This window comes from Rattus norvegicus, chromosome 1 (assembly GCF_036323735.1).
Source record: "Rattus norvegicus strain BN/NHsdMcwi chromosome 1, GRCr8, whole genome shotgun sequence".
NCBI classification, from domain to species: Eukaryota; Metazoa; Chordata; class Mammalia; order Rodentia; family Muridae; genus Rattus; species Rattus norvegicus.
Genome location: NC_086019.1, coordinates 166,804,889 through 166,830,345, shown reverse-complemented (window position 1 = coordinate 166,830,345; position 25,457 = coordinate 166,804,889). Strand labels below are relative to the sequence as shown.

The 25,457-nt window shown below is 37.8% G+C and overlaps 2 protein-coding genes and 1 pseudogene across 3 annotated transcripts; 1 reads left to right on the top strand and 2 right to left on the bottom strand.

The window, feature by feature from the left end:
• Window positions 1–2,255: 2,255 nt before the first annotated feature.
• Window positions 2,256–3,224, bottom strand: Or51a7b (olfactory receptor family 51 subfamily A member 7B). The gene has a single exon (NM_001000133.1). It carries the CDS (start codon window positions 3,222–3,224, stop codon window positions 2,256–2,258), a length of 969 nt encoding a protein of 322 aa, NP_001000133.1.
• On the top strand, window positions 12,220–13,477 carry Nras-ps1 (neuroblastoma RAS viral (v-ras) oncogene homolog, pseudogene 1; annotated as a pseudogene).
• Or51a7 (olfactory receptor family 51 subfamily A member 7) lies at window positions 20,926–24,954 on the bottom strand. 2 transcript variants are annotated; one of them, XM_063269276.1, is made up of 2 exons: window positions 24,925–24,954; window positions 20,926–22,678 (listed from the first exon to the last, which is right to left on the bottom strand). In XM_063269276.1, the coding sequence occupies exon 2, from the start codon at window positions 22,655–22,657 to the stop codon at window positions 21,719–21,721; it is 939 nt and encodes a 312-aa protein (XP_063125346.1). In that variant the 5' UTR covers window positions 22,658–22,678; window positions 24,925–24,954; the 3' UTR covers window positions 20,926–21,718. The 2 variants fall into 2 exon arrangements, with proteins under 2 accessions (XP_063125346.1, NP_001001279.1); NM_001001279.1 differs by lacking the exon at window positions 24,925–24,954 and having other exon boundaries at window positions 21,719–22,657.
• Between the last annotated feature and the right edge of the window lie 503 nt (window positions 24,955–25,457).

Below are 25,457 nucleotides of genomic sequence, written 5' to 3'. Positions count from 1 at the left end.
GATTTTCTGACAGTGAGCAGTGTTGGAAACATGAACTATAGACTGTTGAAGTCCAGTTGAGATGCAAGGCTGTTTCTTTTGAATATGGGAGAAGGGCTATCCATAAATCCTGAAATGAAGGTGATTTCTAGAATCTGGGAAAAGTAAGGAAAAAGACTCTTTTTAGTGACCTCAGAAAGAAGTGTGGGTTTGTCTATTCTTTGATTTTAGCCCTGTGAAATTTATGTATTTTAAGATAAGTGACTGTAGGATAAAAACATGTCTATTGTATTCAGCCATGTAATGTATGTTAGTTTGTTATGAAATAATAGAAAACAAATACATCACTTCAGGATTTACCCCAAATAGAGGCTAAGACATGTTAACTAGCAGCATGGTGTATTTATGTTGTTCAAAACGCAAGTCAGACAATGTTAATATGATATAAATGAATGTGTGGAGACCTGACATTACAGTATAAATTACTGAAAGTTGTTTTAAGATTATAAAAGGGAAATTTTTAAATATGAGCTTAGGGCATATAACCAATCCTGCACAGTAAGCCAAACAAGGTCACAAGGGAGTGAGTGGGGATTGAAAAAAAGACAATTAGACAAGATAGCATGACTCCAGCCAGTGCTGAGACTGAAGCAGCTTTATTTTTCCCCAGTCCACTTTTATACCATTCTAGGTACATTCAAAGAATTGGTCAGTTTTTAGATCAAAGACAAAGTAATCAAATAAGGCAACAAACAAAGAGACCCTATAAGGCAGTAAACAAAGCCCAGTGGTCACTGTTTCTAGGGGCTAATCAGGATGACCAATATAAGAGGAATGACTCATGTTCCTAGGCTAAGTTTACCTCGGGCTTTGTATTGCCCCAAATGTAAATATTCTTTTCTGAGACTATTTCCGTATCCTAGCCCAATGACAAATTTCTGACAAATTTCTAGAAAAGGCCCCAAAAGCTCTCCACAAACATAGCAGTGGGTATAAGTGGGTGAAGGACATTAGAGATGCATTTCAGTAGATGAGGCATCCTCATAGTTTGATGATTGATCCTTTTTTAAGATATATGTTTACTCCATACACATCTAAATGAAAGTGTTGTCATCTTCACCAAAGGGACCCATTCTACCTTTCATTAGTGACTGATAAACAGTCCTGATAGCCTCCTGTTTCAAGCTTTCTCTAGGATGCTATATTTAATATTCAGTCACTTGAAAGAAATCTTCAAAAAAATTAGATCCATCCTATAAAACCCTGATATCTTTAAAAAGTTTGGATGTGATAAAAGCAAAATTGGGGCCTCAGCACCCTACATAGAATTCATGAGAACCTTACAACCTTAACTTTCCTTTCAACTGCATTTTCACATTTAAATTCTAGCTACTAATCTTTCTTTAAAAGAGTTCTTATATCATGAAAATGTTAATAAATAAACTTGATGAAAAATATCTTGGTACTCATTTCTGTAATCTGTAGAAATCTAATTTTAAGAGCTACATTTTATTGGAAAGTCACTAACACTAGGACATAAAAGTCTAAACAGTAACAATACAGTTTAAAGCAATTTCTCAGGTACTTTCTGAAATGTGTGAATTTAATATAAGTTATATTTTTATTTAATAACACTCAAAATGTGAAGAAGAAAACAAACACACAACAACAACAAAATCTACATACTTTGCTTCTTCTTTCCTCATCCAAGAGTTACCAATTTACAGGAGAATGTTGACCTGTCTTCTCATCTCTCCTAGATTCAATCTATCTTGAATATAGATCAGACATATTGCCCTTCTCCCCAAAATACTTTCAAATATATCTAGGGTTAAACTTCTTGTATATACTCCTAACCCATTCAATCCTCTCATTTAAAACTCTTACTCAATATTTGCCAAATAACTACTATCTATCCAGATAATTTGATTTATTTTGTGGTATAAATATTGTGCATTACAGAAATATTTTATAAATAATAATTGAAAGGTAGTAAGTCTATTCAAATTTTGCCGATTTGTTAAAGCCTGATTTATCTGTTCAATCACATAAATGATTTATTTAAACTTTTTAAATTGTTAGTTATGCCTCACTAAATCATAGCATATCTCTCAGCTGATTTTTGTACAGTTACTGGAAATGTTTTCAACTCATTATAAATTCTATACATCACTCCAGAAATTCACCAGATAATAACCACCATGAATGATGCTGAACACAGCAGCTACCAGTAAGTACCTATTTTCAGATAATGAATTATTTATATTACCAAGTCCCTATCTCACACATAAGTTAACCAACTTTCCCAAGACCTTCTCCCGGATTTGTCGAGTCTTTATACAGTACACAATGGGGTTCATGAGGGGTGGCACCAACAAGAACATATCTGCAATAAGGATTACAAGTAGGGGGCTTTTGTGCTTGGCAAAGCGATGTATGGCAGCCAAGGTGATGATGGGGACATAGAAGATGAGCACAGCACAGATGTGGGAGACACAGGTATTTAGGGCCTTCAGCCTTTCTGCCAGAGATGCAATACTGAGAACTGTCTTCAAGATCAGCATGTAAGACATAAGAATCAAGGCAAAGTCCAGCATAGTACAGAGAGCCACGAAGAAGCCATAGATGAAATTGATCTTGTTATCAGAGCAGGCCAGTTTCATGACGTCCTGATGAAGGCAGTATGAGTGAGAGAGCAGATTCTTTTGACAGTATTTCAGTTTCCTTAGTGTGAAAGGGAATGGAAGCACCAAAGCTGTGCTCCTGATGGCTAAAATTAACCCTATTTTAGCAACCCTACTGCCAGTGAGGATAGAACTGTACCTTAAGGGGTTGTGAATGGCAAGAAAGCGGTCCAAAGACATAATCAGAAGCACAGAGGACTCCATGGCAGTGAATACATGGATAAAGAACTCTTGAGCAAAACAGGCATTGGGTGAGATTTGCATGGCATTGAAACAGAAGATCTTAAGCATGGTAGGAAGGGAAGAGAAGGACAAACCCATATCAGAGACAGCCAACATGGTAAGGAAATAGTACATGGGTTCATGAAGGGAAGGCTCTGTCTTGATGACAAAAATGATAGTGCAGTTGCCCATGATGGCAATAAGGTACATGAGGCAGATGGGGATGGAGATCCATGCATGGGCATATTCCAGTCCTGGGATCCCAATTAGAAGAAAATACTTGACCTCAGAGTGTTGAAAACAGACATGCGTGGGGACAGGAGCTGTATCTGAAACCATGTAACAAAAAAAAAAATCATTATTTTAGATGATATTCAGTTTTACAGAAATGAGTTATATACTTTGCAACCAAACATATTTAACATATGCAACTTGTACAGTTTTCCAAACATACTGTTAATCGCTCAGCATGTTACCATCTTTCATATGGCAAAATACAGTTCTAACTACTTTTCTAATTGATGGCAATTCAACTATGTGTTTTGGATCAGTTAAAAGATTCCCAAAATCCTTTGCACTACTTTCCCAAAACAACCTTTAGCAATTTCCATGTTGACTACAAATCTCTGAATTTCATAGAAGAGAGTCTAAATTTATAGTCTACCAAAATACTCAGAAGTCACTGAAAATAATTTAGAAAGCAACTTGCTAGAATGCAAGTATAATTAATGTCTTAATATTAAGAGATAAATTTCCATTTTGCACATTTTATCTCTCCATAATATCTATATTATTACACATCTATATATCTATCAATAATTTTATCAAAATGAAAATAACAAAATGTTGTTCAAGCATCTGCACCACTTCTTTGATTGGTCTTAATTGATTAACTCTGTCTGACTGTTTTAAGCTTGATTGTATATCAGTAAGATTTATTCTTACCCAGTATATTTTTATGTTACAAATGTTTGTGAAGAATCAACACACATATATATCACATTAAAAATAATTTTAAATATTAACATCATTTAGTAAAAACACTGATTTCTAACACAGTTTGAGAAATTAACCGTGAAATTTTGTTTGTTTGTTTATTTGTTTGTTTGTTTCCTCACCCATGTGGTCAGGTGTTGTATCATGAGAAGTTTCCTAGTTTAAGCAGTTATGGGTCACAGTTCAGGTTTTCATCTTATTATTTAGAAGCAATTTGTGCAGTGTGATGATTTGAGCAATATAATGAACACACTCCCCTTACCAAACCTGACTGGATTATTTTACTCTGATCATTATGATCAATTGAATTAAAATGTCCAAATTTGGAAACAAATCCAAACCATGCAATTTCCCTTTGAAGTATAAATATTAAAGATGCATCCATATAATAAACTAAAACATGGTTGTATCAATGAGGTCAACTATTTCATTTTTAGATTCAATATATAATCCTGCAATTTGTACGTTCTAGATTCAAGATAATCCAATGTTGAATGATTCTAAATATATTCAAAATAACACAAATATATTTAACATAAACCGTCCTCTATTTAAAACTCTATTGGAAATAAATTTATAAGTTAATAAAATTACAAAACAAATTTTAAATTATAAAATATTTGAATTTGTGGCAATGAGGAACAACCAAGGATAGGTCAAAGATCAAAGTCATGTTAGTTAAATTTCATTTAATATGTGCTTTTACTTTAGGATCGCTAGAGAATTTTTTACAGCCCCAAAACATTAGATTAAGAAACATTGATAAAATAGTTGGTACCTGGAGCTATAGAAATAACTGAACACCTCAAGGAGGGAAGAAAAAATGTAAAAAAATACAAATTGGAATCTCACAAAACTTTAGGAGCTGTAAGATTGCTGAGAGAGTCATGTATTGAAAACAGAGAATTGGAGAAAGACTACAATAGTGGATGTTGTAGGAATCCAAGGAAGAATGATTTGAGAAGTACATAATCAAGCATTGCCCAAAGTTCCTAGAATATCCATAGTTAAGAAACTAGACCTTAGAAGACTTTATGAACATCTGTACATAATGTTCAGCCAGGCAACGTACTCTTTGTAAACATAAGACATCAAATGTATTATCCTGTTCACTGAATATTATAAATAAGAATTTCTGATTCAGAGTTATTGTAGATGGTATGATGTGGTGTCTAACAAAATACACAAAATCAATTGTAGTAGCCACTTTTACAAACAACTCAAGAAAAAAAGGCCAATCTTTTCTTTGTGGCATCACTAAGTAGTGCTTTTTTTTTATTGATCATAAGCGCTACTGTAATTTGGTATTTTATCAATTAAAAGAGATGCTATGAATGTCAGAATATTAGTAAAATAGCCTGGTACTTAACGTTGGTGTTTAACCATCAGACTATTCAATATACACTAACACAAACACACACACACACACACACACACACACACACACACACACACACACATGAACACACTTATTCTCATAAATATCCCGACACAGGCACAGCCCAAAGTTGCATCCCCTTCCTTTTCATAATTACTTACTCAAAAATTAGCTTTAATTTCACATAATAAAGCTTTAATTTTAAATTCTCAAAGGGATGTTTAGTTCCTCTTCCTTACCAGAACCAGAAGCACACTTCCCTGAAAGGTAAGGACAAGAGCCCTCTTCTTTGTCCTCTACTTTATCTAGATCGGTCTCTTCTGTCTGCTCCAGAGTATAGGCCTCTGGGAGTTAAGGGAAGTCTCCTGGGCATTCTGACTGTAAGCTTATGAAGAACATGGTGAGTCTGTGAGTTAACTGCTCAGCACCCAGGTCTCGGCAGGAGCCAGAGTCAGGTCACCAACTGCGTGATCACAACCATGAGAGTTAGACAGTGGAAATCACAAGGAAGTTTGAAACGTGATGTTCACATAGGTCTCGAAGCATAATTAAAATAATGGACTTGGTGTAATTAAGCATTCTAATTCCAATTCCAAGCCATACCTCTGGACTTTCTTTTGGATTGGTTTCTTAATTCATAAAATAATAAATAAATAATAAACCACTTTACAAGTCCAGAATGTTTTTTCCAGCAATCCACACAGCTGTTGGTAAACAGTGAAGTGCATGTGATTTGTGGCCCTATGTCACATTTTTAGCTAGATAACTCAAAATTACATCCCTCTTGCATTACCAGCTATACTTATGATTAGGTATTTGATGGCCACTCTGTGTGCTTCCACCATGGTTTTCTAATGATTTTATCAAGACTTTAATAGTTGCTTCAAAACTATGGAGCAACAATGAAGACTTGGTGATAATGTGTATATATAAATGAAAAAGATAGATATAATATTATTTTGGGCAATTGTAGAAAATCTCATTAATTCTGTTTTAGTACACAATTTTAAAAAATGTGGGTTTTTTTAGTGTATATTAAAGGCAAGAGTTTATTATGACATTTCATCTGTGTATACAGTGTACTTTTATTGTAGTCACCCATGCCACTGCTTTCTCTTGTTAACTTTCCATTTCCACTGATTTTTCTCTTCTTAACAATTCTACTTTCATGTATTTTTACTTTAAACAACCTAATGACTTCAGTTAAAATTATTTGCAGGGACAATATTTATTTAAAGGCATATGGACAACTTACAAATAACTATACCATTGAACAAAATATATATTCCTGTAGACCTTCTTGGGGCCCCCTCAGTGTTTGCCCCCTGCTGAAACCTTGTTAATGCATGCAGAAGCCTTCTGTTCCTAACAAAGGAATGGCACTGAAGCAACATGCCTGGGTGGTACACCTGGGCAATAGTTGGTTCCTGACTTTTGTTCCTCTTTCTTTGTTCCTGAGGGCTTAAGCCTGGTTTTCCACTGTGCTTCCTGGATTTCTCCCCAGTGAACTTGGAGCATATATTCGGTGAATCAAGTAAAAGCTTTGGCATTCTCTTTTCTTAACATGACTGACCTGAGTCTATGTGTTTTTTCTTAAACCTTGGTATCATGTCGGCGGGGAGCACTGACAAATGGATGTCCCACTGAGACCAGGAAAGTGAGGAATTTTCTGATGGGGTCCTCCCGAAAAGCTAGCAAAGAAGGAGGGACATATTGGGTAAGCATACAGCGAAAAGGAAAATTTTCACACCATGGGAACCGAGAGTTCTACTTTACAGCTAACAGATCAGATAGTTGCTTTCCTCAAACATCAGGGAATGGGGATAAAGGTAAAAACAGCTAAAGAATTTATTAAAATCTTAGAAAAGACTAGTCCCTGGCTTGTTCATTCAGGACTTAATATTCCTGATTGGGAATAAGTTAAGAGAGATTTGAAAAGAACACTGCAGAGAGATGGCATTCCTGTCAACACGCTCTCTTTGTGGAGATTGGTCAGGGATGCTCTCTTGAGTACTAATGTTAGTATAGTGGGATGAATGTCAGAGATAGAAAGAACATTCAGAGCAGCACAGGATGATGCCTCTCATAGGTCAAGCTCAGAGGAGGATGAAGAAGAGACATTAGAAGAAAAAAATAGAGGTTCCTAAGAGGAAGATTAATAGTGCAGGGTTACTAAAAAAAAAATCAGAATCTTGTCCTGCTAGTGCAAAATCCCTTTTTAAAGGAGAGAGAGCTATTGCACCTCCTGCCTATGAACCCTATCCTTCCTTGGAGTGGTGTTATGAAGACAAAGCTCCAAGAAGAGGTATAATTTTTCCTGAGCCTCACTTTGGACAGAGATCAGTGTATCTTGTTGTTGAGGTCCCAGACCCCATCAATGCAGGTCAATCTATCAGACAGCATGTTCCTCTGAATTTTACTGAGTTGAAAAACCTGAAAGAAGCAGTCTCTGCTTATGGTCCCCTTGCTCCCTTTACTTCTACCATTTTTTGAGTCCTATGTTACAGCCAATCTGACTCCTAGAGACTGGTAACAATTATGTAGGGCAGTATTGAGTGGTGGAGATTATCTATTATGGAGGGGAGAATATCAAGAACAATGTGTGCAACTATCTAGACTTAAGGAGCAAGCAGGATTCCCCCCAAAGAAATCTAGAAATACTGACACGAGCTGGACAATATGCAGCCCTTCCAGCCCAGATTCAATATGATCTTGCCTTTTATGCTCAAATCTCCTCAGGGGCAGTTAGAGATTGGAAGGCACTGCCTAATAAGGCAGCTGGAAAACAATTATTCAAGGTGATACAAGGACCCTCAGAGTCTTTCCAGGAATTTGTGGATAGATTATTACAGTTGGCTGGGAAGTTGTTTGGAGATGTTGTTTCTGCTCTTCCAATGGTAAAACAATGACTTATGAAAATTCTAATAAATGGTTCAAGGAAGCTATTAGACTTCATAAGAGTTTAATTGACTATATAAAATTGTGCAAAAAAGTAGATGGGAATTGTGTGATGGGACAAGTCTTAGCTGCAGCCATGCAGAAGGGAAATGGAGGGACCAAGACATGTTTTAGGTGTGGGCAACCTGGACATTTTAGAAGAGAGTGCCCTCAGAAGAAAAGGATAGGAGGCCCTGGATTATGCCCTCGGTTCCATAAAGGCTGTTATTGGGGAAATGAGTGCAGATCTAAGCAAGATGTCAAGGGCCATCCTTTATACCTTCTGGGAAATGGGAGATGGGGCCTGCTCCATGGTCCCCAAACCAGAGTGCATGGAGCTATGAAAACTTCTATGGTAGAACCTACCCCGATACAGTTTACCCCTCAAACCAATCCCTTCATGTCAAAGACCTTGTCGGACTTACCCCAGGAAGCACAGGACTGGACCACTGCTCCTCCACAGAGCAGTGTTAACACCTCAAATGGGCCCCCAGGGAGTATAGGCCTTTTACTAGGCCGCTGCAGTGCCTTGATGAAAGGAATAAGAATTTTTCCTGGGGTGATTGACTCTGATTTTATTGGAGAAGTTAAAATCATGGTTTCTGTAGAAAAAGGAGTTGTAGTTATTCCTCAAGGGAATAGGATAGCTCAATATGCTCTTTTGCCACGGGTTTACACTAACAATCTTGTGTTTAAATCTGCCTGTGGAAATCAGGTTTCGGGTCCACAGGGCCTGGAGCATTCTGGGTGTCCTCTTTAGAGAAACGTTCTACACTCACTCTATGGGTTGAAGGAAAACCCCTACATGAGTTCCTAGATACCGGAGCTGATACCACTGTAATAGCTAAGGTCTTCTGGCCAAAGGCCTGGCCCTTAGAGATATCTTACTCCACCTTACAATGAGAGGGAACAGCTATAGCTCCTCAAAAAAGAGCAAGATTCTTAAATGGAGAGATGAGGAAAGACATGAGGGATGGTTTCAGCCTTTTGTTTTAGAGCAAATACCTATTAACTTGTGGGGATGAGATGTGCTCAATGATATGGGGGCTGTGCTGACAACTCAGCCTGTATGAAATGTGAGGAGAAAACAAGGCTTCATCCCAGGGAGAGGATTGGGCAAAAATTTACAAGACAAACCTTACAGTGTAAGTGTTGTGCTTTGCCCTGATGTTATCTGTATTTTGATGCTAATTCCACTGCCCCAAGGACAGCTGCCTAGTCAGTCCTCAGAACCACCTCCCCATTGAATTTGTAAAGTACAGGTAAGGGGCAGGTACAGGATAGAAGGAGGCCTGTCATTAGAGGAGAAGGAAGGATGGGCAGGAGAGAAGTTTGAAGGAAGAGGAGGAGACTAGGACGGGAAGGAGGAGACAGAGGAGAGGGTGAGAAGCCATGGCAGGTGACGTTAAGATTCTGCTCTGTGTATTTACAGGTTGTTATTAATGTTCCTAAGGGATGGATGGTACCGGGCTTTGTATGTTTAAGTGGGCAATTATGTCTTATCAATTGGGTCAAAGATTATTGTGTGCTTTTATGTGAGGGTTTGAATATAGGAAAGTGTGTGGCAGCAAGAAACACTGGGCAGCCGAGGAGTGGGGATGTGTTTCCGCCAAGATATCTAGCAGATATCTTGGGACACTATGGTGCCAGAGCTAGCAGGGTAAAAGACAACTTTACTTTTTTATTTTTATATTTTTACAACAACATGTAAGTGAAGAACTAAAAATAATTAAACATCCTCATGATAAAACAGGCTTAGGAAATTTATCCTAAGGGTCACTGTTAATAAACTGCCTTATGTTAGACCTTTCCCATCACCTGGAAGTCAAATGATCCAGTTTGGATTCCACAGTGGCCCCTGTCCAAGGAGAAATTGGAGGCAGCTCATCAATTAGCACAGGAACAATTAGAAGCTGGTCACGTTGTTCCTTCCATTTTCCCTGGGAATACACACATTCTTGTGATTAAGGAAAAGTCTGGAAAGTGGAGATTATTACAAGATTTAAGGGAAATTAATAAAATGATGATACCTATGGGACCTACTCAGCCTGGTCTCCCTTCTCCTTTAGCTATACCAAAAAAAATTGGCATATGATAGTTATTGACATAAAGGATTGTTTCTTTACTATTCCACTAGATCCTAAAGACTGTGAGAGATTTGCCTTTAGCATTCCTTCCATAAATTTTCAAAAGCCTTCTCATTGTTATTATTGGGTTGTGTTACCTCAGGGGATGGTCAATAGTCCTACTATGTGTCAGGTGTATGTAATCTCTGCCCTAAGAGGCAGAAATATCCACAGATATATATTTTTTCCATTTCATGGACAACATTTTGATGGCAGCTCCAGATGAATAGGAATTGTTGACATATGCTGCATATATTGACTTACAAGAAGATTTGGACACTGCATGGTTAGTGATTGCCCCTGAGAAGGTCCAAAAGAACTTCCCATATCAATATTTAGGACATGAATTATTACAAAAAGGAATTCACCCACAAAAACTCAAAATTAGATTAGATACACTAAAGACCTTAAATGACTTTCAAAAATTATTAAGGGATATAAATTGGCTTCGACTGAATGTTAAAATTAACCACAGGACAGTTGAAGCCATTATTTGATGTTTTAAAAGGGGATTCCTCTCCAAATTCATCTAGACAATTAACTCTAGAAGCTTGTGAATGGTTAAATTTAGTACAACAGGCTTTGGAAGAGGCTCACCTTAATTATATTGATTATTCTAAGCCTCTTTTATTTTTGATTTTTGTATCTGCTCATTCCCCTACTGGACTTTTTTGTCAAGATAGACCTTTAATGTGGGTTTATTTACAAGCTTCACCTGCAAAAAATAGTGATGGGTTATCCTCAGGCTGTTGCTCAATTACTGTTTAAGGCTCAAAGAATTAGCTTACAGACCTTTGCAAATCTTATTATTACACCCTATACCAAGGAACAGCTACAACATTTAGCCCAGGGACTTACAGATTGGGCTATTTGAATGTGCACAGTTGTTAGTCAATTTGACAACCATTATCCTGATGGTAAAATTTGTCACTTTTTAAAAAATGAATTCAGTAATTTTTCCATGAATTATTGTTAGTTCCCCTTTACAAAGGGCTCGTTTAGTATTAATTGATATTTCCTCCAGTGACTGCGCTGCAGTAGTGTCTGGTGGGAAGGCAGAGGTTATAAAAATTCCTAAATGTTCTGCACAGCTAGCAGAATTGACAGCTTTACAACTAGCTTTGGATATGTTTTCTGATGAGCCTTGTAACAAATACACTGACAGTGTGCATGTGTCTCAGATTGTTTTACCCCTTTGAGACCACTGCCTTTGTTACTCCTGTTTCATCCATTTGTGCCGGTTTATTACAAGTACAGGCTTTGCTAGGGCAGCATTGGCTGCATATAAGAGGACATTCCATGTTACCCGGCCCCTTAGCACAAGACAATGAGTTGGCCTATTCTTATACTCAGTCTCCATGTTATTATATGTCAATCAATAGTACTGTCTATGATAAAGCTTTATAGATGCATAGAAAATTTCATCTTAATGCAAATTCTTTGAGGTATCACAATGGAGTCACTAAAGAACAAGCAGCCCTAATAGTCAGTCAATATCCCCTCAGGATCAGCTGACCTTCTCCTGATTTTACCTCAGGATTATGGAAGGGACTCAACCCTGTGTTAGTTAAGATTAGGGGTTAGTATGCCCCATGTATTTACTCTCCAAATTTGGGAGTTAATCCAAGAGGTTTATAGCCTAATGATATTTGGCAAATGGATGTTAACCATATTTCTTCCTTTGGGAAATTACGGTTTGTCCATGTGACTATTGATAACTGTTCTGGCTTACTCTTTGCCTCTGCACATAGTGGAGAGAAAATTAAAGATGTTAGGTCACTGCTTACAGGCCTTTGCCTTTATGGGAGTCCCACAGCAATTAAAAACTGATAATGGTCCAGCACATACTAGTGGACCTTTTAAGAAATTTTGTGAGGGCTGCTCCTGAATGGGGGTTGTTCATGGTGGTTTCGCGGTCTCCAACAGCTTCTCAGGTTGAAATCCAAAAGCCTCCTGAGGCGGGGTCTGCGGAGTTCGAGATTTTTGCAGGTGTGAAATGACTAAGTACAAACTGGTGGTGGTTGGAGCAGGTGGCATTGGGAAAAGTGCTTTGACAATCCAGCTAATCCAGAACCACTTTGTGGATGAATATGATCCCACCATAGAGGATTCTTACTGAAAAGAAGTGGTGATTGACGGTGAGACCTGTCTACTGGACATACTGGACACAGCTGGACAAGAGGAGTACAGTGCCATGAGAGAACAATACATGAGGACAGGCGAAGGGTTCCTCTGTGTGTTTGCCATCAATAATAGCAAATCCTTTGTAGATATTAACCTCTACAGGGAGCAAATTAAGCATGTGAAAGACTCTGATGATGTACCCATGGTGCTGGTAGGGAACAAGTGTGACTTGCCAACAAGGACAGTTGACACAAAGCAAGCCCACGAGCTGGCCAAGAGCTATGGAATTCCATTCATTGAAACCTCAGCCAAAACCTGACAGGGTGTGAAGGATGCCTTTTACATGCTCATAAGGGAGATACACCAGTACTGCATGAAGAAGCTCAACAGCAGTGAGGATGGCACTCAAGGCTGTATGGGGCTGCCCTGTGTGGTGATGTAGTAAGCTGCACTGATGCCTTGGTTCTGACATCCCTGGAGGAGACGTGTTTCTGCTGCTCTCTGCATCTCAGAGAAGCTCCTGCTTCCTGCTTCCCCGACTCAGTTACTGAGCACAGCCATCTAACCTGAGACCTCTTCAGAATAACTACCTCCTCACTCGGCTGTCCGACCAGAGAAATGAACCTGTTTCTCCCCAGTAGTTCTCTGCCCTGGGTTTCCCCTAGAAACAAACACACCTGCCAGCTGGCTTAGTCCTCTGAAAAGCAGTTTACATTGATGCAGAGAACCAAACTATAGACAAGCAATTCTGTTGTCAACAGTTTCTTAAGCTCTAAGGTAACAATTGCTGGTGATTTTCCCCTTTTCCCCCAACTGTTGAACTTGTCCTTGTTAGTTTTGGGGGAAATGTCAAAATTTACTCTCTTCCTGAGAATAGAATTAGTGTTGGTGATTGCCTGATTTGCAATGTGATCAGCTATATTCTATAAGCTGGCATCTGCTCTGTATTCATAAATGCAAACGTGAATAATGACATGAGTGCATCCTAGTCTTCTCAGCTGCATGCAATTAAACCCAACGTTCACAACAAAGTGCCTTTGTCCTAACAGTGCTCTGTAGGCTTCCGTTATAGTTCGTATTGAAATAGATGTTTCAAGAACCATTGTATAAGAAAGTGAATATGAGCCATCTACCTTGGAGGGAAAGGTGGATCTACCTGATGGCAGATGCTTTGTATATGTACACAAAGACAGTTTCCCTGTTTGCGGTTCTCCCAGGAGAAAGAGGAAACCGAAACAATTATGACTAATTTCATTTAATTCTAGCTAATCTCTTTTTTTTTGGGGGGGGGAGTAGGTTACCACCTATAAATACTGGTAATTTCTTCTAGCTTACTGATAATCTAATAGTCAATGAGCTTCCATTATAATAAATTGGCTCATACCAGGAAGCCCTCCATTTATAGTTAGTCAGATACTGTAAGAATTGGCATGTTATTACTTTATACCTGTGATTAGTGATTCTTCAAACCTTAAATATAGTTATTAGCAGGCAGTTATATCTTTGCTGCATAGTTTCTTCATGGAAAAAAAATATATATATATGTATATATATACACATATATATACACACATATGTATATATACACACACATATATATGCACACACATATGGAGAGAGTGGCCCTCAGTTCCCATCTCACCATCCCTCTCTTTCAGCCTAGATCAGTTCGAGCATCCTATAGGAGCTTGAATAATTATCTCAGTTGAATAAACCATGGTGCTAATGGACCAGGTCATGGTTTCAAAACTTGAACAAGTCAGTTAGATCACAGAGAAAACAGTTCAACTATATTTGCTTCCTGCCTATTACTCCTGCTTGTAGACTTTTGCCTGATGCCTGCTGTTCACGCTATAAGGATAAAAGTTAGTGTGGTTTTACACCAGGACTGGGAATGCCTGGTGAGCTGTTGGGTAAGCCTAGACACCTTTACATTTTCAGACCCGTATTTTTAGCCTCATGGAAACTGAAGCCAGAGTTCACACCTCCATCTCTTCCCCCATTAGATAAATATTCTTAATCTATATAGCTTTTTAAAAGTATTTAAAACATGTCTATAAGTTAGGCTACCAACTAACAAAAGCTGATGTGTTTGTTCAAATAAAGAGGTATCCTTTGCTACTTGAGAAAAGAATGCAAAATGCCATTAATTGTTGTCATGTAGAAGTTTGATATTTGTGGTAATGCCCTGATAATTCATTGGTGATTTTTGTTAGTTGTGGTGATACTTAAAATATAACTCATCTCAGTAATTTTAATGAAAACATAAAATTGGATGCCTTGATTGAAAAAAGCAAACCTAATTCCAAAATGGCCTTTTTCTCTTCTGATCTTACAACACCTAAAAATCTGAGATCCTTGGGATTCATTTGTTTATAACAGGACCTTGCTATGTAATCTTGGCTGGCCTCAAACTCACAATACTCTTCCTGCATCAATCTCCCAAATGCTGGGATTACAGACACATGCCACCACACACACCTAGCTGATCTGGTTTCTAATGAATTTTTATTGTTAAGCAAATTCCCCATCACCTTGAAACTAATCAGAAGAGGGAAGAAACATATGCTGTGCTCCTCAGTGCTAATGCTGGGATCATTCACAAGGGGTTTGCATTCCTAAGTAAACTTCTGCCTTTTACAACATGGCTCAGTCATCCTCCTGAAGCTGCTTGAGGCCAACCAACACTTGGTCTTGTTCTTTTTTAATGTGTCTGTGTGACCGGTGGTGGATCCCTAAAAAATTTATCAAACTCCAGTTAGGGAGAGAGTTACTCCCCTTGGCCCTTTTGACCATATCCCCTGTGTGTGTGTGTGTGTGTGTGTGTGTGTGTGTGTGTGTGTGTGTGTGTACACATACATATATGTATGTGTGTCTGTAGTTGGTCTCCAGTTCAGATGCCCTTACTAGCATATATTCCCACAGGGTGTGGGTTTTGGCACAACAGTGACAAACTTAAAAGCCAAATAAGTCCAATTGGTGTGGTATCAAAGTGTTTTTAGAGAGCATAATTAATGAAGATTTGGTTTACCTCAAAGTCACAAAGCCTCTCTTCCTGAATTGAAGTGCCTGGCCCACTGTCACAAATTAACATGTTCCTGTAAGGCAGTTGGTTGAAGCTTTGTTCACACATTGGAGAGTATGAAAATAAGCGTTCTAAGAACTCTGACACCGAATCAGTGTAAACCTGTTAAATGCCATGTGTTCCAGGACTTAGAGTGTGTGAGTTGGTAACTCAGTACTTTGTTTACTAGTGCCCTAGGAGCCCTGTGTGCACAGTGGAGGTGGGTGTGTTTTAGCCGGCCACCTGCAGAGTCAGCCTTTAAACTTCTGTGAACTTTGTCATGACTTGAAGGTAGACAAAAACTGTCTAAAGACAAATGTTTGTTTTCCCCACTACAGAATGTGTGAGCTTAGTTTTATCTTCTTTTGTATTTAGTCATAAACTCTGAAGCTGGCAGCTACGACCAAGGATCAGAAGGTGCATTTCACCTGGTAGAATTAGCTCTGCTGATTGTGGGACGCAGAGGTAGCAATGGAAAGCGTTTTGCCTGTGTGGTTTCTATTTAGAAGACAGAGAGATGATCATTCTTGAACATTAGTTTTATTTTGCTATTTCGTTAAGCTATCTTGAAAGACCCCCGGAGCAGGGAGACCCTCACTCAAGTCTTGGGATGATGCGACCCCCCAAGAACTCACGTGAGACCTTCCTTGCTGTAATAAACATGAGGTTTATTGATAGGAACCAGTGCACTGGGGTCAAGACTCCTATCCCATGCAGGGGCAGTGGAGTTCGACCCCGAGAGGCTGGGAGAAAGGGTATTTAAAGGGAGAAACCACAACCCAAGAGGGCAAGGGTGGTGTCATTGGAAAATCACAAGAAGCTTCCTGTCTCTAAAGATTGCTTAACTTTATGGTCCACTAGTTCCTAGGAGAAGCTTCCTGCTTCTCAAGGTTGTTCTCTAAGATTTTAATCTAACTTTAAGGTCAGCTAGTTCCTGGGAGAAGCTTCCTCTTATCTTTACTAGGTCCGGATCACCTATCTAAGGACCTTATCTTAAACCCTTTTATCTGGATCCTGGGAGAGCAGGCTCAAGAAATATGACCCTTTACTTACTTACAGGTAGAGGGCAGGGTCTGGAATTTGAGGTATTTAGGGCTTCTTAGGGATGAGACAGCATTCCTAAACTTCTGACTTTTTGGCTGTATTTTTTATTCTTTCAATCTCATGTGCCACAAAATTATTTTAAGGTATTTGTGTTTTATAAGAATTGTTTTAAGAGTGTTCTCGATGAGATTAGTTGTAGATATTTTTAAAAATACAACTGGATTTTTAAAAATATGAGTATTTCTCTAAGCAAGTGTTTAAACTCTGAAGAGAAGGGAAGGTGGATGGAAGTTGTTTGGCTTTTGTATTTCTGTGCTGTTAAATATAGGTCAGAACGTCAACTGCAATCCTGCTGTTTAAAGGAGAACTATTGGCCTCCATGGTCCTCCTGAAGGGGCTCATATTTTAAGTTGACTGTTTAATTGTAAATTAATCCATTCTAATTTTTTAAGACTTGATTGACTGTTTTTCTTGTTAAATAATTTTTAAAAATAAAAAACTGGAAGTTCTATGCTTAACTGTAAAAAAAAAGAAATTTTGTGAGGATTTTGATATTGTACATAAAACTGGCATTCCTTAATATCCTCAAGGACAAGCCATAGTAGAAAGAGCTCATTTAACTCTTAAGAATTATCTTGAAAAAACAAATCAGGGGACCAGAATTCCCCACCGGCTCAACTTTCCTTTATTATCTATATTTTAAATTTTTGTTAGTAGATAAGAATAATTGTTCAACAGCAGATAGACATTGGAAAGGAATAGATGTAAGGAAAGTCTGATCCATTAGAAAGAATTTGACCTCAGGATTATGGAAGGGTCCTGACCCTGTGTTAGTTAGGATTACAGGTTCTGCTTGTGTTTTTCCTAGAGATGCTGAAGCACCCATTTGTGTTCCTGAGCGTTGTGTGCATCCTGTTGCCACAGAATCTGGTACTGATGGAGACCTTTTGGAGCTTCGTGAAAAATCCACTGATCCTGATGGCAGTAGGCATAAGGAACAGTTTGGCCAGCAGTGATCGCCACCAACAGAACCACAGGAAAAGCAGCTGCCCTGTTTGCTGACCCTTCTGGAAACAGGAAGATTCAGCTCTTGTGGTTTGGGTCCCTGGAATCGTTCCTGTGCCCTTGGATGAAGATGGAGGATTCCCCCTCACCTTGTGTCATCACAGAGAAGATTTTGGCATTGTTGCAGTCATTGTTACCGCTGCTGCATGTCCCGTCCCACCATGTCTGCACTCTGACCCTCTGAGCACCACTGCATACTGGAGTAAAAGGCTGGACTCCAGCTGTTACCCCTATCACTCTCCATTCCCCCCACCCCGGCAGCTGTCATGCCTGGTGTTGCCATGTTCCAGACTGTGGTTTTGCAGGCATGCCATCTGCATGAAGCTGCCGAGGTTCAGGGAACTTTTCCTTGGATGTCCGGATCTCAAGCATGGTTCCACTGCTCAGAAGGCACTACTTAATAAAAAAGAAAAAAGGGAAACTTGTCAGACCCTCTTGGGCCACCCTCAGCATTTGACCCTTGCTGAAGCCTTGCTAATGCATGTGGAAGCCTTCTGTTCCCAACAAAGGAATGACCTGGCTCTGAAGGGACTTGCCTGGGCAATAATCAGTTCCTGTCCTTTGTTCTTCTTTCTTTGTTCCTGAGGGCCTAAGCCAGATTTCCCACTGTGCTTCCTGGAATTTTCCACCAGGTGAACTTGGGGTATATATTCGGTGAATCAAGTAAAAGATTTGGCATTCTCTTTTCATAACATGAATGACCCAAATTTGTGTGTTTTTTCTTAAACCTCACAGGCCTATGCCCGGCTCTCAGTACCATGTCAGCGCGGATACTGACATCTTCCTTGCATTGAATCCATTACTTTTAGACTATAGACTCTAAAAGATGGATGAGGCCTTCTAAGCCAATTAGCTCTGGCAAGAGTTAATTGCCTATACATATTTAAGTTTTGAATATTGGTTTCTTAAAAAATTTCTTTAAACTTTGTTATAAAAAATCAGTCCTACTTAAAAAGAGATACAAAAATTTTAATAGGAGGAGATATGGAGACAAATTTGGAGCAGAGCCTGCCCCACCTGGGGTTCCAGACCATATATATATACAGCCACCCAAACCCAATATTGTTGAAGCCAAGAAGTACATGCTGACAGGAGCCTGATATAGCCATCCCCTGAGAGCCTCTGCCAAAGCATAACAAATGAGGCGGTGAATGCTCACAGCAAATCACTGAACTGAGAATGAATCCCCATTGGAGGAGTTAGAGAAAGGATTGAAGGAGCTGAAGGGTCTTGCAACTCAATAAGATCAACAATGCCAACCAACCAGAGTTCCCAGGGACTAAACCACTACCCAAAGACTACACATGGACAGAACCATGGCTCCAGCTGCATATGTAGCAGAGGATGGGCTTGTTGGACACCAATGAGGGTAGAAGCCCTTGGTCCTGCCAAGGCTGTATGCTCTCCTGAATGTCAGGGTAGGGAAGCAGGAAGGGGATAGTTGGCGAGGAGGAAAACCCTTATAGAAGAAGGAGAATGGGATAGAGGGCTTATGTCTGGGAAACCAGGAAAGGGAATAACATTTGAAATGTAAATAAAAATATCCAATAAAAAAATAAAATAAAATACAAGAGTCTCCAAATAATCATACATCAAAATTACCAAATCAAAACTCTATCTCAATGAGCTTTTGTGCAGACAGAGCACTCATTCTGAAGATGGTGAGCATTACCTTGGATTTTATATCTCCACTATCAAAGATATTTTATTTACTTATCTATCACCTGAAAATAAAGTCGATGACAGAGTTAAACCCAGAAAAACAATTAGCTTTATAACCTCTTCCATGATGCATGTGCCCATTACCTGCATTCAGTCCTTGTTTCCTAGTGTATATTCTTTCTCATTTTCCATTCTGTATGTCATAGTGTAGGCAGATGTACATTTGTTTACATGTACACAACACTAAACACACACAGACACACAAACACACACACACACACATACATGCACACAGAGAGAGAGAGAGACAGAGAGAGGAAGAGAGAGAGAGAGAGACTACAGACTAGATTCTATAATGAGGGAGAACATGGAACATGTGCTGGTATCTTCCTGAGATTGTGTGCCCACTCTTAATATCGAACCTAAGTTTATCAATTTTGTATAAATTGTGTGACTTCATTTTTCTTCAGAGCTAAATAGTATTCTACTTTATATACATGCCACATTTTCATTGCTCATTAACCAACTGATGGACAATTGAGTTGTTTCCGTTTACTGTTATAATGAGTAGAACGGAGTATCAGTAAACATAATGGTGCGGATACCTCTGTGATAGGGTGTGAAGTTCTCTGGGTATATAACCAGGAGTGAAATATGTGGGTCAACTCGTAGTTCTATTTTTAATTGTTGAGAAATCTCCAATCTGATTTCCACAATAGCTGTATGGATTTGTACTCATAGCAACAATGAATGAGAGTTTCCCTTTCCCCATATTCTGGCATTTGTTGTCAGTAGCTGATGACACCATTCTGACCGGGTCAGGGTGGTATCCCAAAGAAGTTTTCATTTGTATTGCTCTGATGGCTAGTGATATTGAGTAACTTTTAAAAGTAGCTATTGGTCAATAGGGGTTTCATTTTCCCAATTGTTTACTAATACTTTTACTTTCTCGATATTTACTTTTGGCATCCTTTGTAAATTCTGAATATTAGCCCCTTGGCTGAAGTAGAACTGGTAAAGTTTTTTTCCCATTCTGTTAACTGTTTGCTTCAATGATAGTTTTGGTGTTCTGCAGAAACTTCTCATTTTGGGGTACATATTTCCATCTTTTGGTACTCAGTTTAGCAATCTTTTTACAACGTCCTTTCTAACAGTCAGTGTCTAGGAGAGCATTCCCTACTGACAGTTTCATTCTACTAGAAGTTTCAGTGTTTCCAGTTAAATTAAGTTCTTCAATCCATTTTTAATTGCTTTTCACACAAAATAAAAGATCTGAATCTAATTTCATTTTCCTGCAGATAAACCACCAGCACCATTTGTTAAATAAGCTATATTTTTCCTCCCTCTGCTTTTACCTCTTTTTGGTAAAATTAACTGAACAGGGCTCTGTCCTAATATTTTCATATTTTTTCTTTTATTCCGTTGGTCACAGAAACCACTTGTTTATAGAGGGGAGGAGAGCTGATGTAATAGGTATCCCATGAGAACCTTAACACCTTAACTTTTCTTTCAACTGCACTTCAACATGTACCGCAACATGTAATCTTTCTTTAAAATTTTTCTTATATCGTGAAAATGTTAATAAATAAATAAATATGATGAAAAGTATCTTGGTATGAATTTCTGTGACCTGTAAAAATCTAATTTTAAGAGCTACATTTTATTTGAAAGTCACTAACAATATGACGTAAAAGACTAAACAAGAACAACAGAGTTTAAAGCTATTTTTCAGGTACTTTCTGAAATGTGGAAACATAATATAAATTATATTTTTATTTAATAACAATCAAAATGAGAACAAGAAAACAAACGACAAAAACTATATACTTCTGTTACCTCTCTCCTCATGTAAGAGTTATCACATCACAGAAGAGTGTTGACCTGTCTCTTTTTTTCTCCTAGATTCAATCTATCTTGAATATAGATCAGACATATTGCCCTTCCTCCCAAAAAAACTTTCAAAATATGTCAAGGTTTCAACTTCTTTCATATACTCCTAACCAAGTTCAGGCCTTTCATCTAAAACTATCACTCAGTATTTGCCAAATAACTACTATCTATACTGCCAATTTGATTTCTTTTGTGGTATAAATATTATGCATTACAGAAATATTTTATAAATATTAATTGAAAGGTAGTAAGTCTACTCAAATTTTGTCAATTAATTAAAGCCTGATTTATCTGTTCAATCACATAAATGATTTATTTAAAAAACCATTTAAATTATTAGTTATGCCTCACTAAATCATATCTCTCAGCTGATTTTTGTACAGTTACTGGAAATGTTTTAAACTCATTATAAATTCTATACATCACAGAATTTCAGTGCCTCACTCCAGAAATTCACCAAATAATAACCACCATGAATGAAGTTGAGCACAGCAGGTACCAGTAAGTACCTATTTTCAGATAATGAATTATTTATATTACCAAGTCCTTATCTCACACATAAGTTAACCAACTTTCCCAAGACCTTCTCCCGGATTTGTCGAGTCTTTATACAGTACACAATGGGGTTCATCAGGGGTGGCACCAACAAAAACATATCTGCAATAAGGATTACAAGTAGGGGGCTTTTGTGCTTGGCAAAGCGATGTATGGCAGCCAAGGTGATGATGGGGACATAGAAGATGAGCACAGCACAGATGTGGGAGACACAGGTATTTAGGGCTTTTAGCCTTTCTACCAGAGATGCAATACTGAGAACTGTCTTCAAGATCAGCATGTAAGACATAAGAATCAAGGCAAAGTCCAGCATAGTACAGAGAGCCGCAAAGAAACCATAGATGAAATTGATCTTGTTATCAGAGCAGGCCAGTTTCATGACGTCCTGATGAAGGCAGTATAAGTGAGAGAGCAGATTCTTTTGACAGTATTTCAGTTTCCTTAGTGTGAAAGGGAATGGAAGCACCAAAGCTGTGCTCCTGATGGCTAAAATTAACCCTATTTTAGCAACCCTACTGCCAGTGAGGATAGAACTGTACCTTAAGGGGTTGTGAATGGCAAGAAAGCGGTCCAAAGACATAATCAGAAGCACAGAGGACTCCATGGCAGTGAATACATGGATAAAGAACTCTTGAGCAAAACAGGCATTGGGTGAGATTTGCATGGCATTGAAACAGAAGATCTTAAGCATGGTAGGAAGGGAAGAGAAGGACAAACCCATATCAGAGACAGCCAACATGGTAAGGAAATAGTACATGGGTTCATGAAGAGAAGGCTCTGTCTTGATGACAAAAATGATAGTGCAGTTACCCACGATGGCAATAAGGTACATGAGGCAGATGGGGATGGAGATCCATGCATGGGCATATTCCAGTCCTGGGATCCCAATTAGAAGAAAATACTTGACCTCAGAGTTGTTGAAAACAGACATGCGTGGGGACAGGAGCTGTATCTGAAACCATGTAACAAAAAAAAAAATCATTCTTTTAGACAATATTCAGTTTTACAGGAATGAGTTAAATACTTTGCAACAAAACATATTTAATATATGCAACTTGTACAGTTTTCCAAACATACTGTTAATCGCTCAGCATGTTACCATCTTTCATATGGCAAAATACAGTTCTATCTACTTTTCTAAATTGATGGCAATTCAACTATGTTCTTTGGATCAGTTAAAAGATTCCAAAATCCTTTGCACTACTTCCCCAAAACAACCTTTAGCGATTTCCATGTTGACTTTACTACAAATCTCTGAATTTCATAGAAGAGAGTCTAAAATTATAGTCTACTAAAATACTCAGAAATCACTTAAAATAATTTAGAAAACAAACTGCTAGAAAGCAAGTGTAATTAATGTCGTAATCTTAAGAGATAAGTTTTCATTATGCAATTTTATCTATCCATATTATCTATACTACATATCTACATATCTGTCAATAATTTTATAAAAATGAAAATAACAAAATGTTGTTCAAGCATCTACACCACTTCTTTGAATGGTCTTGATTGATTAACTCTTACTGTCTTAAGCCAGATTTTGTATCAGTATGATTTATTCTCTCCCAGTAGATTTTAATCAGCACACATATATATCACATTAAAAATAATTTTAAATATTAACTTAATTTAGTAAAAATACTAGTTTCTAACACAGTTTGAGAAATTAACCCTGAAATGTTTTTTTCTGTTTGTTTCCTCACCCATGTGGTCAGGTGTTATATCATGAGAAGTTTCCTAGTTTAAGCAGTTATGGGTCGCAGTTCAGGTTTTCATCTTATTATTTCAGAAGCAATTTGTGCAGTCTTATAATTTGTGCAATATGATGAACAAATGCCCCTTCTCCATCCTGACTAGACTAATTAACTCTGATTGCTATGATCAATTGAAAAAAAATGTCCAATTTAGAAACAAATCCAAACCATACAATTTCCCTTTGAAGTATAAATACTAAAGATGCATCCATATAATAACCTAAAATCTGGTTGTATTAATGAGGTCAATTATTTCATTTTCAGATTCAATATATAATCTTGCAATTTATACATTTTAGATTCGAGGTAACCCAATGTTGTTTGATTCTAAATATATTCAAAATAACACAAATATATTTAACATAAACTGTCCTATATTTAAGACTATTGGAAATAAATGTATAAGTTAATAAAATTATTAAACAAAATTGAAATTATTAAAAATTCAAATTAGAAATGAGGAACAACCAAGGATAGGTCGTAGATCAAAGACATGTTAGTTAACTTTCATTTAATATGTGCTTTTACTTTGGGATTGCTAGAGAATTTTTTACAACCCAAAACATTAGATTAAGAAACATTGATATAATAGTTGTTAACTGGGTCTATAAGAATAAATGAAATCATCAAGGAGGGAAGAAAAATGTACAAAATACAAATTTGAATCTCACTAAACTTTAGTAAGTGCAAGATTGCTGAGAGAGTCATGTATTGAAAACAGAGAGTTGGAAAAAGACTATGATAGTGGATGTTGTAGGTGCCAAGGAAGAATGATCAAGCACTGCCCAGAGCTTCTATAAAATCCACAGTTAAGAAACTAGACCTTAGAAGACTTTATGAATATCTGTGTATAATGCTCAACCAGGCATCATACTAAATCTAAGAAATCAAATATATTATCCTGTTTCATTGAATATTATAAATAAGAATTTCGACTTCAGAGTTATTGGAGACAGTATGATATGGTTTCTAACAAAATACACATAATCAATAGTAGCAGCTGCTTTTACAAATAATTCAAGAAAAAAATGGCCAACCATTTCTTTGTGGCATCACATGCTAAATGGAGCAGGTGGCGCTTCTTTTTACTGATGATAAGGGCTACGGTTATTTGACATTTTATCAATTAAATGAGATGCTAAGAATGTCAGAATATTAATGAAATAGACTCATACTTAACCTTCGTGTTTAACCATCAGACTATTCAAAACACACACACACACACACACACACACTTGCACACATACATGAACTTGCCAACCATGCATACACACACACACACACACATGAACACACTTATTCTCATAAATATCTCCACACAGGCATAGCCCAAAGTTGCTTCCTATTCCTTTTCATAATTACTTATTTAAAAAATAGCTTTAATTTCATGTAGCAAAGCTTTAATTTTAAATTCTCAAAGGGATGTTTAGTTCCTCTTCCTTACCAGAACCAGAAGCACACTTCCCTGAAAGGTAAGGACAAGAGCCCTCTACTTTGACCTCTACTTTATCTAGATCGGTCTCTTCTGTTTGCTCCAGAGTATAGGCCTCTGGGAGTTAAGGAAAGTCTCCTGGGCATTCTGACTGTAAGCTTATGAAGAACATGGTGAGTCTGTGAGTTAACTGCTCAGCACCCAGGTCTCGGCAGGAGCCAGAGTCAGGTCACCAACTGCGTGATCACAACCATGAGAGTTAGACAGTGGAAATCACAAGGAAGTTTGAAACGTGATGTTCACATAGGTCTCGAAGCATAATTAAAATAATAGACTTGGTGCAATTAAACATTCTAATTCCAATTCCAAGCCATACCTCTGGACTTTCCTTCAGATTACTTTCTTAATTCGTAAAATAATGAGTGACACCCAAGGGCAGAACACTTCTGAAACCATGTTACAAGTCCAGAATGTTTTTTTCCAGTGATCCACACAGCTGTTGGTAAACAGAAGTGCATGTGATTTGTGACCCTATGTCACATTTT